Raw genomic sequence first — 17,525 nt, 5'->3', positions numbered from 1 at the left:
CCGTGGTGTCTCTTCTGCCTTCCTCCCACGGTTACCTTTCAGGCCCAGAACTTTCTGTACAGATGTATCCTTGAAGGACTTCTGGCCTGCCCATGCAGCCAACCGGCAAGTCAACCTTGGGCATGAGTCTTCACTGGAAAGTCTCACTTTCCAGATCTGTAAAAAGCAATTGTTTGGCTTTGCTGCATTGTAGAGAAAGTATTGTCTCTGGACTGGGAGGCCCTGACTTTGTGGGGGTTTTTTCTTTCACTTTTTCTTTTTATTAATTTTTATTGGAGTATAGTTGCTTTACAATGTTAGTTTCTACTGTACAGCAAAGTGAATCAGCTATACTTATACATATATCCCCTCTTTTTTGGATTTCCTTCCCATTTATCGGAGGACCTGACTTTGAATCTTCAGTTCTGCCCTGAACAAGATGTTGGGCACTTAAACTCTTTGGACCTCAGTTTTTATATATAATATATAATAATGGGCCTTGGACTAGAAAGTCATAACCAACTGCCTTTCATTCTTAAAACCTGTGCCAGACACCGAGCTGAGTAGTTTATGTACTTTTATTTCATTTCAGAACTTGTGAAGAAGAGACTATGATCATATCTGTTAATACAGATGAGGAAATTAGGCACAGAGAGGATAAGTAAACTAAATGAGGTCACACAGCTAGCAAGTGGTTGTGCTAGGATTTGTACCTGAAAACTTAAACGCTTTCCCTTCCCGTTATTAGCCATTGCATTATCTCCCAGAATTCCAAGGTGCTTCCAGATTTAAAATATTATGGTCGTATGATATCTGTTTCTTCCACCTTATATATGGTAGTCAGGACCACTACTACTAGAGATGAAGAAACTGAGGCTTCAATGAGAAAATTGAGGCTAAGGATGCCGTGAACCAAAAGAACAGATGGTGCCTATTTTCATGGAGTTTCTAATCAAGAGATTGCACAAGAAAGACAAATGTGTAATAAATATTGTGCGTGTCTTTCAAAAGGTTCTTTGATAGAGTTCTTTCATGAAGTTCTTCGCATCTGTCCATATAAAAGAAACTGTAAATTGAAACAGAGAGTTCAGCTGTTGAATTTCAGAGGCTAAGTCAGAAGACTGAATTTGAATCCCTTGGTAAATTATGCATTTTTCAAGGAGTGTTTGTATTTTCAGAAGTAATATTTGGGGACTCGCAACTGGCTGTGTTCTGTGTTCTAATACAGTGACTGAAACAACAGACTTACTGCTAAAGAGGGATGTAGATGGTGGGTCGTCCAGAAACACTAAGCACATGGCTAGTAAATGTGCTAACATGCATGTGATCTCTGCACAATTTTTGTTTTCTATTTCAGAACAAAGAACTAAAAACCAAGGTGGCACTTTGGTCTGAAATTCCTAGGCCGAAGGTATCCAAGGCCATCTCTACAAGGTAAGGCCTCTCTTCTGCCCCCACCATCTGCCTTCACGACTCCTGTTGAACACGGTTGACATTTATACCACTTGAGAAATTATCCATTCAATTAGTACTTACGTAATCACGTGTTTACGGTCTGTCTCCCAGTTCTTTGAGAGTGGGAACTCTATTAATCTTGTTAACCACTGAATCCTTGAAGCCTGATATACGAATACTTACTTTATGAGTAAATGAATGAACAAATTTAGATATCATTTTTCCTCTTCTTTGACATAAAACAAGCCCAGTCTTGGCTTCATCCAAACAATACAGATTATCTCCTCCACCATCCTTGTTCCTCCATTGCTCATATTTTCTGTGTCACCGATGGGCATTTTAATCATAAATCATGTGTATTTATTTAGGTTTCCATGTCTGTCTCTCAAGTCGATTGTAAGTGTCAAGAGGGCAGGAATAGTTCCTTGTTTTTCCCTTTATTTCCTGCATTGTTAAAGGCAAGTGTCTTCAACAACTACCTAATAACGAATGAATGAAGCAATGATAATGACCCCTAAAGCAATGGAAATAATAGTCGAAACCATCAAATCACTTTCTAATTTTGACAGAATCAGAAGTGACAGGTTTGTTAAAAAAAAAAAAAAAAAAAAGCCTTCTGGGCTCAAGTCTCATTTCCATAAAATTCCATGAAATTATCACTTAAAAGAAAACATAGTCTGTAATTACATGAATCATTTAGAAAGTGACTAAAAACTTCCTGTTCTAGCAACTTTTGAATTTCCATCCTAGTCTCTCTAGGGCCGAAACCCATTTTCTGAAACTCTCTTCTGCACAGTGCCTGACGTGGAGAATCAGGTCCCCTATGATTAGCCCCAGTCTAGGGAGTCAAGTAGATCTTTCTCCCTCTTCAAGACACCCTGCAACCATGCTTCACTTTGCTAATGATGTATGTAATTAGAGACTAGAGATGAAGCATTATGCATCAAGTCTTCTAAAATCTTTGGGCCCCCAGAGGCTAAGTCATTAACTTTTTGGCCAATAGCCCTGCAACGTCTAAAAAGGAAAATTAAGCCCAAGAAGTATTGAAAGAGGAAGTGAAATGCCCACATTTTAGAAGCAGTAAGAGAAGCAGACATTTCAGAGCAGGAAGAGTTGAAGAGTTTAGAATAGAAAGGGAAGCATGACTTTCCAAGGAAAGGGAGGATGGTCGATTTTAGCTCCTTTACCAGATACATCCTCTTGGGGTAGTGAGGTATCATGGCCAACCTCAGCTGTTTTGACCCTGGAGGGAATGGAGCCAGAGTGGAGCAGAGGAAGGAGCAACACGTGGTCTCCATATTGTACTGACTCCAGTATTGCGTGATGAGACTCAGGCTGGTACAGAGGGGATGAGTTTGGGAGAATGACTTCTATGGCCAGTTCTTTAGCTGCAGTTCATTAATAAAGGTAGTTTTAAAGACTTTTTTTCTCCCTATGACTGAGGAAAGGTCAAATGGGAAATTTTCCTAATTGAAATAGGGAAACTGGAATGAATATGTCCTTTGTTTTATAATTTTGGTAGAAATTCCAACAGTAATGATATATCTATAATGGTAGGTCTCATGTTTGCCAAATGAAATCTGACCAATTGGCCGTTTGAGAATGTAAGTGGTAGTATGGTTTGGTAAGTCTAGATTCACCAACGTAGAATGGAATTATAACTCTCGGGAGGAATTAGAATGTAAAAGTAGCTGTTAATGCAAAGAAAAACAAGCATCACATATATTTAAAAATTAATCTTGGCAAATCTCTTAAATCACTCATAAAATAGAATTCTCTCAGTCAGTGCAGGAAAAAAAAAAAAGTTTTTTTTTTCCCCAAGCATTAGAACGTATAGATGTTTCTTAAGTTGAACACCAAAGAAATGGTTTGCTGGGTATTAAGGATCAGGTTGTTAGAAAACAGCAAAACAGCAACAATAAAACACACATATATACATATATGTGTGCACACACATATTGATGTGTGTGTGTGTATATTTGTGTGTGTGTGTGTGTGTGTGTGTGTGTGTATACATATTTTTTAAACTAGACTCACACAGTGAGGAGAGACGTTTAGGCTATGAGAAACCCACAGAACTAAAACGTCCTGACAGAACAGTCTATTTGTGTGTCCCATCTCCAAGTCACTCTGGTGCACGTCTTCACTGAGTAGAAGGGCAGACACACCCTCACTCTTCCTCACTCCTGTCCTCTTACAACCAGATGCATTTACCTAAGGTTAATGCATCCATAACGTGCTTCTACTGTGCCTCATGGGGAATTAGAATCAATTAACCATCATCAACTCGGTTAAAGCAATTTGTTCAGACTTGGTAGTACAGCAGTAGTGGAGATGGTAATGAAGGTGGTACAGCAGTTATGTCAGTAAAGCTTTATGTGCTCGATTTTGAGAATTGTGTGGTCTTTTCTACAGTGAATTGAAGACTGGAAGCATGACCCCATATTTGATGTTGGTTAGGCTACGGAAATGAGGCGCCTGGCTGAAGATCTGAATGAGAAAGACCACTACCTGCGTCTTACTTACTCCTTGAAACACAGTCTAAATTTACATATTAAAACTGCTCAATGACAGTATTTAATGGAATGTATTGTATTATATTTAATGTATACATCAATAACTTTGCAGGAAGATGACATTTCAGAAAATCAAACCAATATATATTCAAAGAAAGGACCTCTTTCTTCAAAACTTACTAATGGATGAAGAAACCAGATGCTTTCCTATGATGGAAGATGAATTTTGCTTTAAACTTAAAAAAAAAAAGAACTGAATTTTTTTTTTTGGCAGATTTTTGCTGAAGGGACTGGTTAAGGTTGTCAACTTTGACCTTTTGATAGTGTTTTTTATGTACAGTCATCCCTAGGTATCCACAGGAGATTGGTTCCCAGAGCCCCCTCGGGTACAAAAGCCCATTCGGATGCTCAGTCCCATATATAAAATGGCAGAGTGCAGTTGGCCCTCTGTATCCATGGTTTCCACATCCATGGATTCAATCAGTCGTCAGTGTGGAACCTGCAGGTACAGAGGGCTGACTGTACATAAATATAAGGAAGAATATACAGGCATGCTTCCTTTTACTGTGCTTCACAGACTCTGTGTTTTTTTTTTACAAATTGAAGGTTTGTGGCAACCTTGCATCGTCAGATGATGGTTAGCATTTTTTGGCAATAAAGTGTTTTTAAATTAAGGTATGTATATATATATTTTTAGATATAATGCTATTGCACACTTAACAGGCTACAATATAGTGTAAACATGACTTTTAGATTCACTGGGAAACCAGAAATTTCATATGACTCGCTTTATTGTGATATTCTCTTTAGATTGGTGCTCTGGTACTGAACCTGCGATATCTGTGTGTGTGTATGTGTGTGAATAAATGATATATTTTAAAGTTGACTTTTGGAAAATAAGAAATATCTTACCATGATATAAATCATCTCCTAACCCATGGTCAGTGGGAGAGTTATTCTCTACTGAATTAAGGGCAGAAAAAGGAGTAGATTCTTTTTAGCTAATTCCCCAAACCAAACAACCCTCCAAAGTCAAGAATTCTGCCTGCTTCACAACATCTTAGGAGGCGGCTGTTCTTCAGCTGGGGTTGAACTTTGGTTGCTAGAGGCAACCCGTACATCAGCACAAAGAAATACACCTTGTGATTCTGTCTTTGTGACTGATTTTCTTTTCGATCTTTGTTAGTATTATCTAAGTAAAATGTTTAGGGGAAAGAACAGAACACAGTGCTGTTAGCTCATACCTCCCTAAAAAGGTAGTCATTATGGGTTCAAAGGAACAGTGGCTGCTGTCTGCAGCCAGGAGGAATCTGAATTCATGAACTTGGAATTATATGTCTAGTGATTTTATGAAAGTGACTTACATTTTGATACATGCATTCGTTACAGGTGGAATTTGAAATTGCTATAAGTAAAAGAAAACTCTAACTTGTAGTAATACAAACATACTGACACTCAGGAAAGCAGAACACACTTCAGCTAAAGGCATAATGGGAGACCTTTGTCATCCTAAAAGGTGAATTACCTGTAGGTTTTTTCATCATTCTCTTTGGTGTATAACTCTAAACATTTTCTCAGGAAAGATGCTTCATGCCTTTCAAGGTAGAGTGTGAAACATCTGTATGATCTATGAAATATTTAAAGGTATTTACAAATGAGATGAAGTAATATCTTTCTAAATTCAGCAAAGTACTGTAATCCTTGCAATGTTGCGTAACTATTTTGTGAGTTTCATACTTCTTGTTTTTATTGCTTTGTAGTTTTTAAGGTGTAGTTACCTAATAACATTTAGGACACAGTCACCCTATGCCAGGAACAATTCTAAGTACTTCACCTGTATTAATTTCTTTAATCCTCCCAGCAACCCTCAGAAATAGGTCATATTATTATCCCTGTTCTTCAGAGGAGGATACTGTCATTGATTAAGTAATTTTCCTAACTGCTAACTACGGAGCGAACATTTGAACCTTTGACTTGACTATTGATACTCCTACCTGGTGGTCTGAGACACCTCCCAGCTATAGAAATGTCTCTCTTTTTGCTACTTTAACAAACACAGCTTTTTTGTTGGCTTTCTGCACCACACCGTGGATGACAGTCAGAAACAACACTTACTAATCAGGTAAATACTTTGCTGAGATGAGTTGGCCTTTCGCTGTTGGTCTACCCTCGTGAGTACTTAGTACAGAAAAACTTCCTGCTAAAAATCTGCTAATTTTGTCATTCATGCCTTTATGCCACATCGAAGATTTCTGGTAATGCATTTCCTGGCACATGTGTAGGGGTGTGGGGATCATGAATTCTGCTTTAAGCATCTGCGTGTGGTAGGAGATTTCACCTTTCACTTAGAGATCACTTAGGTTCCTCTTATACCCCAACCATCATGCTGGGTTGTAATAAATGTGAGCTTTTGGAATGGACCCATCTAACTGACCGAACAGCCTGGATGATTTCCATTAGAATAATGTATTTTCAAATCAAAAATGGAAGGACACTGTTGAATTTTATTTGGGTTTCACTATATTCATTTTTGAACACAGAAGTACAGTTCAATGTAATACAGGTAGGACCTGCTCATGTGGTCTCCAGCTTCACTTTGGGATGGTGTTTGGATCTTTTGAGAATAAGAATAAGCATCTTCAGAAGCCTAAAAAGATCTGAACTCTTCAAATACAAAAGTATTGTTTTACTAACATCAGTAGATCATTTATACGTCACGTATGGATTATTTCCTATTTCCTCATCGTTTCGGCTTCATCATTTGAACTCTTCGTTTAAATAAACATTTCTGAGTGATAAAAAATCATTACAATGGAGAATGAAATTTATTAGTCTAAAACTAGTACCACACAGAAAATACAAAAACAAAAACCTCAATTGTAGTCAAAGTATTTGTGCTTATAATGATACTCATCAAAGTATTGGATAAGAAGGTCTGAGGTGGGCTATGAAGTAACTACATGGAGGTGGGAAATGAAAAGAAACTTAGTTTCACTTTGATTACATATATTGTTACAAATTATCATTAAGAAATGTTTAAACAATTGGTATAATATATACCATTTTAATAATTGCTTATGATATGCCTTAAAATAAAGAAAATTGATGCCATATTTTGTGGGTTTTGTTTTTCTTTTTACATTAAAATTATTATGCATAAATGAATTAAGTAGCTGTTATTTGACTGTTAATGACAATATAACCCATAATAAATAGTTTTTGTCAGTGAGCAGATATTTAGATAGCTCCTTGAATTTTTCTCCTAATTTTCTGTGAATCCAAATTAACAGCAAAAGTAATCTATTATGTTTTTATTCTAAATTTGAAAAAAATGGTAGCATTATAAAGTTAAGAACACACAAACACTTTATCGAATTCTTTCATACTGCTTCAGTTTGAAAATTCTTACCTGGCCTGAAATCTTCTGATCTGAAAATAATTATAGAATCTTTATCAATGTCAGAGTAGGGATCCAATCTATCAATAACTAAAAATTCTTTAAACAAATATCATAAATATTATGATTCCTTTCCTACATCTCTTCCTTCCTTCCTTCATATTGAAATATAACTCAACAATAAAAACAAACCACAATATTACAACAATGGATAAATATCAAATTATTACACTTGAAAACATCCAGTAGAAAAACAGAGGATATACCATATTATTTTATGGGGACAGAGAGCAAATCAGTGTTTGGGGACAAGAGTAGAGGGAGAGAGTGTGAAGGAGTACAGGGAAACATTAGGAAGTAATAGCATGTTCAGTGTGTTGATAATGGTCATATTTTCGTGGGTATGTTTTATGACAAAAAATCAATAAATTGTACAATTTAAACATTTACTTCAATAAAGTAGTAAAAAAAAATTTAAGTTAACACTATGTTATTCTACAATCCACCCAGTTCGTTTCTCACACTAGATTCATTCATTTCTTCTTTCACCAAATATTTATTGGGGCTCTCTATTTGCCGGGCGTTGTTCTAGATGCCAAGGCGACAGCAGTGGGGAGAGGGAAGAGGTGCATCTGGCAGGGAAGAAAGAAAAGGGGAAAATCTCTACCTTCATGGAAATATCTTCCAATGATGAGGAACAGATAAACTCAGGGAAGTGCTGTGGACTCTGAAGAAAAGTGAAGCAGAACCTAGGGAAAGGGAGGTACCAGGGGTGAAAGGCTGTGGCGGCAATTTTTATCTGACCGATAATTGAAACTAAACTGTGTGTAGATTGGTCAGTTAAATAGGATACTGATTTTAAATAAGACCTTTCTCTTTGAAGGTAATATTTAAGCAAAGATAGGAAGAATGCTAGGGAAGTGATTGGAAGGAGATGTTTTTTGGTGGAAGAGGGGTCCAGGCAGAGGCAAGCACAAGTGCATGAGTCCCTAGGGGCAGGCAGGCCAGCTGTATTCCGGAATAGCCAGGAGGACATCAGCTGGACGGGCATGTAAAGAATAAGCCCCAGGGGGGCTTCCCTGGTGGCGCAGTGGTTGGGAGTCCGCCTGCCGATGCCGGGTATATGGGTTCGTGCCCCGGTCCGGGAAGATCCCACATACCGCGGAGCGGCTGGGCCCGTGAGCCATGGCCGCTGAGCCTGCGCGTCCGGAGCCTGTGCTCCGCAACGGGAGAGGCCACAACAGTGAGAGGCCCACGTCCCGCAAAAAAAAAAAAAAAAAAAAAGAAATGAAATTTTCCTTGGTGTAGAGAACTGTGATCATACAAATACCTTACATCCAGTTTTAAAAAGAGAAATCCTACCATTACAAGATGGCCTTATTTTTTCCTCAATAGGGGGCATGTTATGACTATTTTTACACCCTATAAACCATTAGGAAAAGCAAGTCTCTACTGACTTGTCTTGAATTATTTAAGGTGAATCCAGGAGGCAAAAGATTCTGCCTGTGTGAAACAGCATTACTGCTACCATGGAGTAAAGTTGAGAGAATGGTGCCAAGGATTTATTTGCTTGCAGTGGGAGAGTTGTTTATCTTTAAATTAAAAACTCATCATTATCTTGGCAAAGCCTATCTAAGTAACATATGGAGGGAGAACAACTCTGGGAACAAGGCAGCCTTTGCAAATGAACATTTAAGAGGAAGCTGTATGGTTGTGGTCTTGAATTGGCCTTGAACATTTGTCCTGTCACCAGTCTGTAACTAAAGGAGATATTACCACCTGCCTCAGCATTTTATTATGGTGAAGAAATAGGTTATAATACATTGAGGTGTTGACATACCATGGAATACTGTAACATGCTAACTGCTAAATTTATAAATGTATCATTTAAAATTATTAGAAAAGGTGCCTTGAAAATTCCAGCCTTTAAACAAATAATAAATTAGAAAGTTTAGAGAGATGGATAAAAACCACTTGGCCTTTTTTTTCTTAGATTCCATATATATGTGTTAGCATACGGTATTTGTCTTTCTCTTTCTGACTTACTTCACTCTGTATGACAGACTCTGAAGAACCTAGGGGTAAGACAGGAATAAAGGCACAGACCTACTAGAGAATGGACTTGAGGATATGGGGAGGGGGAAGGGTAAGCGGTGATAAAGTGAGAGAGAGGCATGGACATTTATATACTACCAAACGTAAGGTAGATATCTAGTGTGAAGCAGCCGCATAGCACAGGGAGATCAGCTCGGTGCTTTGTGACCGCCTGGAGGGGTGGGATAGGGAGGGTGGGAGGGAGGGAGACGCAAGAGGGAAGAGATATGGGAACATATGTATATGTATAACTGATTCACTTTGTTATAAAGCAGAAACTAACACACCACTGTAAAGCAATTATACTCCAATAAAGATGTAAAAAAAAAAAAAAACCACTTGGCCAAATCCAAATCACTTCTTTCCTAGTTCTTGATGGATATCACTTTTAATGGGATACAATTCCCATACTGATGCTAATTTAATGTTCCCCATTCACCATTCATTCAACTTCAGCACAGAAATAAGATTGCCTTGAATATACAAAATAATTGATAAAAATGCATTTTTATTTGAAAAGTGTGCAGAAACAATCACTGAATACAGTTCTCAACCATAGTTTTGAAACCCACACACCACAAAATCATTGGATGCTCTGATTTCTGAAGCTACTAGAACTTTGGTACAACAAAATCCTGACCTAACAGTGTCTGTCAGGCACCACAGTCTATTCAGGGTCACAGAGAATAAAAACTCCATGTTTAGGGTTTTAATTTACATTCATGGCACTAGACAGAACAGAGATCTGAGTAAATGACAGACAAAACAACCGAACGTGCTTAGCCTAAAACTGAAGATAATATCACTTAAATGTAGACCATTGGGGTACAGTGCAGCACTTCAGCATTATGCCGGAACGTTGTCTACTTTTAACACATTAAGTGGGATAACTTATTTTCCTCAAATAATTTCAGATACAGTCAGTATCTTTTATAAGGCTGTGGACACAGAAGCCCTATTTATACAAGGAGGATTTTGGCCCGATTGTAATATACTATCTAGAATGTAATTGGATTCCTTGAGAGAAATACAAGATGACCTACAAAATGAAATAGGACTCATATTTTTTCAATAACTTGAGATATATTAAACATTTTCAATCAAATACAATGACAGTAAGCCGACTACCCATTTCAAGTTTCCAATATCTCGACTAAAATTAGTGTTTTGTCCCTGCTATAACACTTGAGAAAGTACGGTTGTGAAAGTATGACTGTGATATTTTATTATTCTTAGCTTGGGATAATAGTGTCAGTTTATGAAATGGAACATAATTTACAAACCAGTTTCTACATATGTTCTCCTTTGGGCCAGACATGAACCCTGTGAGGCATGTAGGATCTATAAGCCTCCTACTTGGAGAAGCCATATTTAATGACATACCCATGGCCCCCAAATTGTTCTTTTTGGCCACTTTCCTTTCTATAATACTAGGCTTCCTCTCAAAGAACATTTGAAAAAAACAACCTGGAGAAGAGTAAGGATAAGCACATGTTATTACTTTGCTAGGGACAGATACTATTTTGATGTGCCGGCAGACATAAGGACAACAGCCATTGGTTAAATAAGGGATCCATTAGGTTAAGAACAGACATGCGGCTCCTACAGAACTTGCTAATGACTAAGTCGACTGAGGGATAATAGCCAGGACTTCCACGACCAGTTGGAAAGAAAATGAACTCGGAAACAGATTTAAATAACTCAATTAAAAGACAATTTCTTTGTACTCTTTTTCTTCAAAAGAGAACACCCTTTTAAATAACCCCATTATTTTGGTACTCATGGTTTTTTATGTTTGTTTGTTATTCTAACTATGAATTTAGAAAATATCTCAATCATAGGCTGTTGGGAAAAAGAGCTCTGCAGAAAGGCATCTTTGTGATGCTACTTCTTAAAAAATTAAAGTGCAATTTATGAGAAAATTTGATTCAGATAGAGTAAATGTTTCTAATTTTCCCAAATTTTGATGCCAATCATGAAATATTTAGTGTTTCAATATTTTTATTAGCTTAGTTCTAAGGGCATAAACCTCTAGTTGGTTGATAAAAATAATGGCTAAACATTTGCGATAGATCTGGTTACAAACAACTTGGTCAGTCTTTTTTTTTCCCTGCCTAAAAATCAACCTTGTAAGTATGGTCTTCTCCGTGTTCTGCCATAGTTAGAAACTCTATTTAGACAACTTTAATCTCTAATCTCTACAGTTCTTGCTCAACAATGTCAATGTGGTTGAGTCTCTACCCAAGAACTCCAAGGCAATAAGTTTATAAAATTCCCTATTCAGCTAACAATGTTTCATTTTTATCAGTTCTACTTTATGAGACAAGTATCTCCACAGATTTATAAAGCATTGAGACAACACTCATCTCAGAGAATACTCTCTATCTACTTTCCATATTTAAGAGCTCAGCACTCTCCCCAGAAATAAACTTATACCACTTTGGTCAAAGATCAAGAAGAAAATACAGCTTTGGGTGAATTCTTAGACAAGCTTTTCAAACATAGACAGTATCTTGGAATCTTTAACAATGATAAAGCTTTCCCTAAAATATTCAGATACACTAGACTTCTTTTAATGCTTTCAAGCTTGGGAGTAGAAGGTGAAAGACAACTTTTCTATCACTTTGGCTAATGTAGCTCCCAGATCTTCCTTTTAAAGAGTTATTAAGTATCTTAGGACACCAGAAACTTCAATATTATCTCTTTACAATTAGAATTTTAATCTCAAAAATTCTTTATGGATGAGGATTCTCCCTCAAATGGTTAGTTCCAGGCTATATGCTACATCTAGTTATACACTGTACCTCTTTACACATATTGCTTCTCCTTCTAACCGATGCACCCACTCCATTGGTGAGAATGTATATGAGCTTCATCAAATTTGTTGATTCCCAGTGGACAAAATTTACACTTTAAAGAATATTTCAGCTGTTAGTAAACTATCTTTTAATGTAGTGAGTCCTCCTCTATGGTCAAGTTTCTCTCTCTTATAAAGAAGACAAGAAACGCCTGATAAAAAACTCTTGCCCCGTTCCTCCTATCTGTACAGATTGGCAGAGAATAACATACTAGAAGCATAACAAAGACACCCACTGATACATAGAACGTCCCATCTGGTTCAACACAACAGGTAAAATATTTACTTTAGAAAACGCTGGTTTCAAATTTGTTGCAGCGTGCTGGCTGATAATATGGAAATGACAGCAACTTGGCTGGAGTGGGACTGGCCGGAGTCTTGAAATTCTTACGTAGAGACCCACAAGCTCAATTCCCAGCATTTAGCATTTTTTTTCCTGCCAATTTGTGACTTGTTACCCTCATCACACCAAGACAAACATGTTCTCTCAACTATATTTGATACATTTTTCGAAGGACTTTTTTTTTTTTTTTTACATTAAAAGGTAACCTTGTACCTAATCACAGAGTCTCAAATAATGCCCACTCCCCAAAAAGTGACCAGGAGACGGTGGTAATAATCTCCAGATTTGAATAAGATTCTTATACCCTTTGCCGAAAACCTCAGAATACCTTTAGCTGCACTAGAGTCTCTGTGAGGCCTTCCTACAACATGGTATTATAGGAAATAAGCTATGGGGCTGGAGACAACTCTGGTCAAGGAGGTCTCCGAGGCACTGTGTTAGAGCAATGTAAACATTAAACCAGTGTAAACACTTCCAAAATGGTTTCTATATCAGAAAGGAACTTCATGTACATTTTAAATAATTCTCCAAAATATGATATGGTTAACTAAAGCATTTGGGACAAAATAAGTAATACATATTGCTGTGTATTAAAGGGTGTATGCAATTGTTTAAAAGCAGTCTGTATACTTCGTGACCCCCAAGTCAATTTGAAATTGTAAAATGAATTATACAGAATAATTAATTCTGAAATAATGAAAGAGTAATGGTTACTAGTAATGGTTACATAGACTTCAGGGTCTTACATCAAACTTGACAGAGAAAACATTTTTTTTAGATTAAGTGTTTATTTATAAGTAGAATACTATTTTAAATTAATTTTCTTGTCTGTTTTAAATTTCATTCCTCTTGAGATTACCCAATAATTGTTATTTTTATAGGAATAGTTCTTCAATTATAAGCATCATCACCCTCTGCTTCACGCTATGGCTATCAAATAATGATCCTAAAATAGACCCTGAATAAAGGCTTGTTAAATAACTGACAGTGACAGAATCTTGGATAAGTAAATCAATCATGTAACTGGAAAATAAATAGAAACAAAAAGGCATATCAAAAATAAAATGCTTTTTGGATTTTAGAAAGGCTAAGTGTTTCCTGTTGTGGAAATACAGGGGGCATCATAATTTGAATCCGAAGGAGAAATCGACCTAATGACCGAAAAGTTCACCAAATTTTGCCACACCAATGGTTACATTGTTTTTGCTCATATTCGTTTCAGAAGAAACATCTTTGACGATAGCTAATAGCTTTCTATCCTCCTGGCACAGGCACTGAGGTCATGAATAGCATCACAGAGAAAAGCATCCTGGGAGCGAATACCCACTCATGACCAACCTTAGAAGTTGGCATCGTGCTGCAGAAATCAGAGGACCTGGGCAGCTGACAGTGAGAACTTGTTAATCTGTTAAGGACTAACTCCATTAAAGCTTCCAAATTACCTGGATTCATGGCACATTTCTGGGTCTTGTAACTAGACAGTCCCTTGGGTCTGTGTTCCTAAAACTGATTGACACCCAGTGGAGGTTGGCAGACGGAGGTTAAAGGTGGGGGACTGGGATTTAGAGTTTCCTATGTTTGTAACTTAACAAAAAATATACAGAGAGTCTAGAAAAGTGAAGTTTAATTGGAAAATTTTTCTACAAAGAGGAACTATCCTGTAGAAAAATCATATATTCACAATAAAAAGAGAAAACCTAAAGTATGATGACTTTGTTATTGACAAAATTGACTGAAATACATAAATAATAGTAATAGGAGTGGTTTACGTTTACCAGAAACTAAATCAAAAGCCAATGTTTAGATGCAATAATAATAGGCCAATGGAAAATACCTTTGTGATCATTTTTAGAAAGAAAAGACAGCATTATGTGAAAAATAAAGCCATTAACAAAAGTTTTGCTTAGATCAGATACAGCTCCATCTCTGCCAGCCCCCCAATATAGTTCAAGCAGAGGTGTTTTGCCTTAGGCAAAATAAAAACAGATGCTAAACACACTGTAATGTGGCATGATGTATCATCCATTTTTATGTGATAAATGACATGAAAATTCAGAGTGACCATAAAATCGATCCATCATTATTCTAAGTTGTTGATCTACAAAGTGACATCCCTCTATTTTTACAATCGATTCAAAGCCAGGGGTGGGTGTGGGTTGGAGGAGAGTAATGTGATTTAGAGTTTCCAGTACTTTGTAAATCAGAAAGAAACCTAGAATTAATAGTCACTTTTTATTTCATATCACCGACATATTTTATCTAAAAAAATTAAGGCTAAATCGTTTTTCTTGAGTGCATAAAGAGATAGTTAATAAAGAGCAATCTTTAATTTCTCTTTGTGACTTTTCATCATGATTGCTAAGAAATATGAAATGTGAAGCTGAACACTACACCAATTTCTAAAATTTTGTTGGAAATGCAAACCTCTGGAGACTCTCTTAATCCCAATTGATAATGTCAGCTTCTAATTGGCTTGAGTGAAATTTGGCTAAGTACCTCTCCCAGACATCTGTAACAGATACATTTAATTTCAGTTGCCCAAATGCCACGTTCCCATACCTTCATTTTTCTCCCTGGGCATTTCTCTTGTCCTCTGTCCTTCACAGTCCTATTCTTGTCTATCTGCCGTTTATTAAGAATATACAAATGACATTATCACACAGTCTCCTACATTTTCTCAGAAGTCTGACATTCATCCTCTCGTAAGGTAGTCATTCTAGCACAGCTTATAGGATGCACATGGTAATGTCACTCTTAATGAACCACTTAGAATTCTTTTTTGTGTATACGCATTTTTAGCTAATGTTTCTCCCAATGCAAACCTATAAAAGTACAAGTCAGATTCTATATAAGACGTAAATCCAACTATTTAAAAAAGTCATCTTTCTACGTTATCCCTTTAGAAGCTTATTCTTGTCCCCCATGTGACAAGGTACCTTTGGTTCTTTTGGTCTGAAAACTCCCTGATACTTCTTCTTGTGTACTTCTCTTATACACTCATCTTCTTTATAAGGAAAACAAATGGAGCATCCACGATGGTATGATGACAATGGAAAATCTTTGATCTTGTTTGGATGGGCCTCAGGGACTACTGGTCAACTCTTTTGAACACTGTTGACTACTGTGACTTCTTAAAATAGATTTTCTGGCAGAAAAAGAAAGACATGCCATTATGCATGGTCTACTCAACAACAATCGTGTGGTTTGTCACTCTTTTTGGAAGTGATGCTTGTGTGGGGTTCTGGATGATCAGTTCACATGGTAAAGTTTAGCAGGCACACTTCTTTTTTTTTTTTTTTTTTTTAGCAGGCACACTTCTTCTCTGCTGGTTTGTCCCCATCCAGCTTCCCAGAACTACCACCATTGACAGTGTCGGGGACTTGCGTCTTCTCTACACACTGTTCCATTCGTTTCATTATTAAGTCCAGAAGGGTTTCCACAGCCTTTTCCACGTTCTGGCCAGTCGCTGCACTTGTTTCAAAATATGGTATGCTAGCATGGAAGAGATGACAAATATTTTTGAGAGGAAGGAACCAGAAAAGATACAACAAGATGCGCCAATGAGTCACACATGCAACAACATGGCTGGCTGAGAGATTGTGAAATAATCACGATCTTGCTGGCTGAGTTGGAAAACATCCTTGTTTTTCCTCAGTGAGTGAAAGCTGGTGGGTTTCTTTTTAGTATGGGTGTAACAAGTTTTATGGGCAAGGAAACTGATACAGGAGGTAATCAGGGACTTGAAGCCAAAGCATCATCCCTGATTCTTAAAAATTAAGAGGGTAAAAATGCCTAAACTAGTGAACAATATTACCATCAGAACTATTACTTCCCTCCAATCAATTATCTAGGGGTCTGATTTAGACTTCAAGCGGGCACTGTATAGGGTATTTATGTGAACACAGTCTATATTTAGTTGGAATCCAAAGTTCCAGAAAGACATGTACATTTATAAAGCTCTCAAGGAGAATCCTTCAGCAAAAAATGGACAGATTTGGCAAAGATGCTTACATTTGGAAAAGAATGACAATTTCTGCCTTGGGAGTCAATTTACAATTACATGGAATATTTAAAAAATTTTAAAAGCTGCCATTTAAGCTCAGCTAGGATAGTGATTGCAATATTATTTCCAGGTCAGGTATCACTCCTTAGAGTTTTGTAGTTATTGACTGAGAGGCAGTAGAGTACAGTGTTGAAAAGCATGGACTCTGATTTCAGTCTGCCTGGGTTGAATTCTAGCTCTACTACTTACTATCTATGTGGCCTTCCATCAGTTACTCAATCCCTCTGTGTCTCAATTACTCATATATAAAGTGGGATAACTCTAGATTTCCTACATATGATTATGAGGGGTTAGATGAGTTAAAGCCTAGGAACAGTTGCTAGCACATAATAAGCATTCAGTAAATGTTAGCTGCTAGTATTATGAAATAGTTCATTAAAAACATCACATATATTCCTCTGGAAGATCTTTTTCATTCATGCGACATTCCTGAATCAAAGGTATCCCTTCTAATATCAATCTTGTGAGCCTACCCCATTATAAGCAGCAGTGTGCGAGTTTAGAGGACATCTCCACATGACTGACTTACCTGTATTTGTCAGCCAGGTCCCGGGCTTGCCGTTCGTTGACTTCTCTCTGGTCTGACAGGTCCGCCTTGTTGCCAATTAATACTATATCTGGATTTTCACAATAAGCATTTGCTTGCAGTTGGCCTTGGAAAGAAAACAGATGGAACCAGCAAGTTAGTTATAAACAAGAGATGTCAAATGACTGCTCATACTTCAGAGTCCTAATCTAATTGTTCATCTGCAGCTTGGCTGCTTACGCGTTACATTATATTAGCCAAGTTGCTTAACTCTTCCCAGCCACAGTTTCCTCAT

At 37.2% G+C, this 17,525-nt stretch overlaps 2 protein-coding genes across 8 annotated transcripts in view; one reads left to right on the top strand and one right to left on the bottom strand.

Moving 5' to 3' along the window:
- Nucleotides 1-4,836, top strand: part of CCDC68 (coiled-coil domain containing 68) — a 50,066-nt gene extending 45,230 nt beyond the window's left edge. For all 6 annotated transcript variants that reach the window (XM_060029088.1, XM_060029087.1, XM_060029086.1 and 3 more), the window contains 2 exons: nt 1,337-1,413; nt 3,850-4,836. In XM_060029088.1, the coding sequence (XP_059885071.1) occupies nt 1,337-1,413; nt 3,850-3,907 (135 nt within the window). In that variant the 3' untranslated portion in view covers nt 3,908-4,836. The remainder of the gene's footprint in view (nt 1-1,336; nt 1,414-3,849) is intronic.
- Nucleotides 4,837-15,943: 11,107 nt separating this feature from the next.
- Nucleotides 15,944-17,525, bottom strand: part of RAB27B (RAB27B, member RAS oncogene family) — a 159,128-nt gene continuing 157,546 nt past the window's right edge. For both annotated transcript variants that reach the window (XM_060029092.1, XM_060029093.1), the window contains 2 exons: nt 17,234-17,357; nt 15,944-16,133 (listed from right to left, as the gene is read on the bottom strand). In XM_060029092.1, the coding sequence (XP_059885075.1) occupies nt 15,944-16,133; nt 17,234-17,357 (314 nt within the window). The remainder of the gene's footprint in view (nt 16,134-17,233; nt 17,358-17,525) is intronic.

This window comes from Delphinus delphis, chromosome 13, assembly GCF_949987515.2.
Source record: "Delphinus delphis chromosome 13, mDelDel1.2, whole genome shotgun sequence".
NCBI lineage: Eukaryota > Metazoa > Chordata > Mammalia > Artiodactyla > Delphinidae > Delphinus > Delphinus delphis.
The sequence above is the reverse complement of the archived record's forward strand: the minus strand, read 5'-3'. Positions and strand labels throughout refer to the sequence as shown.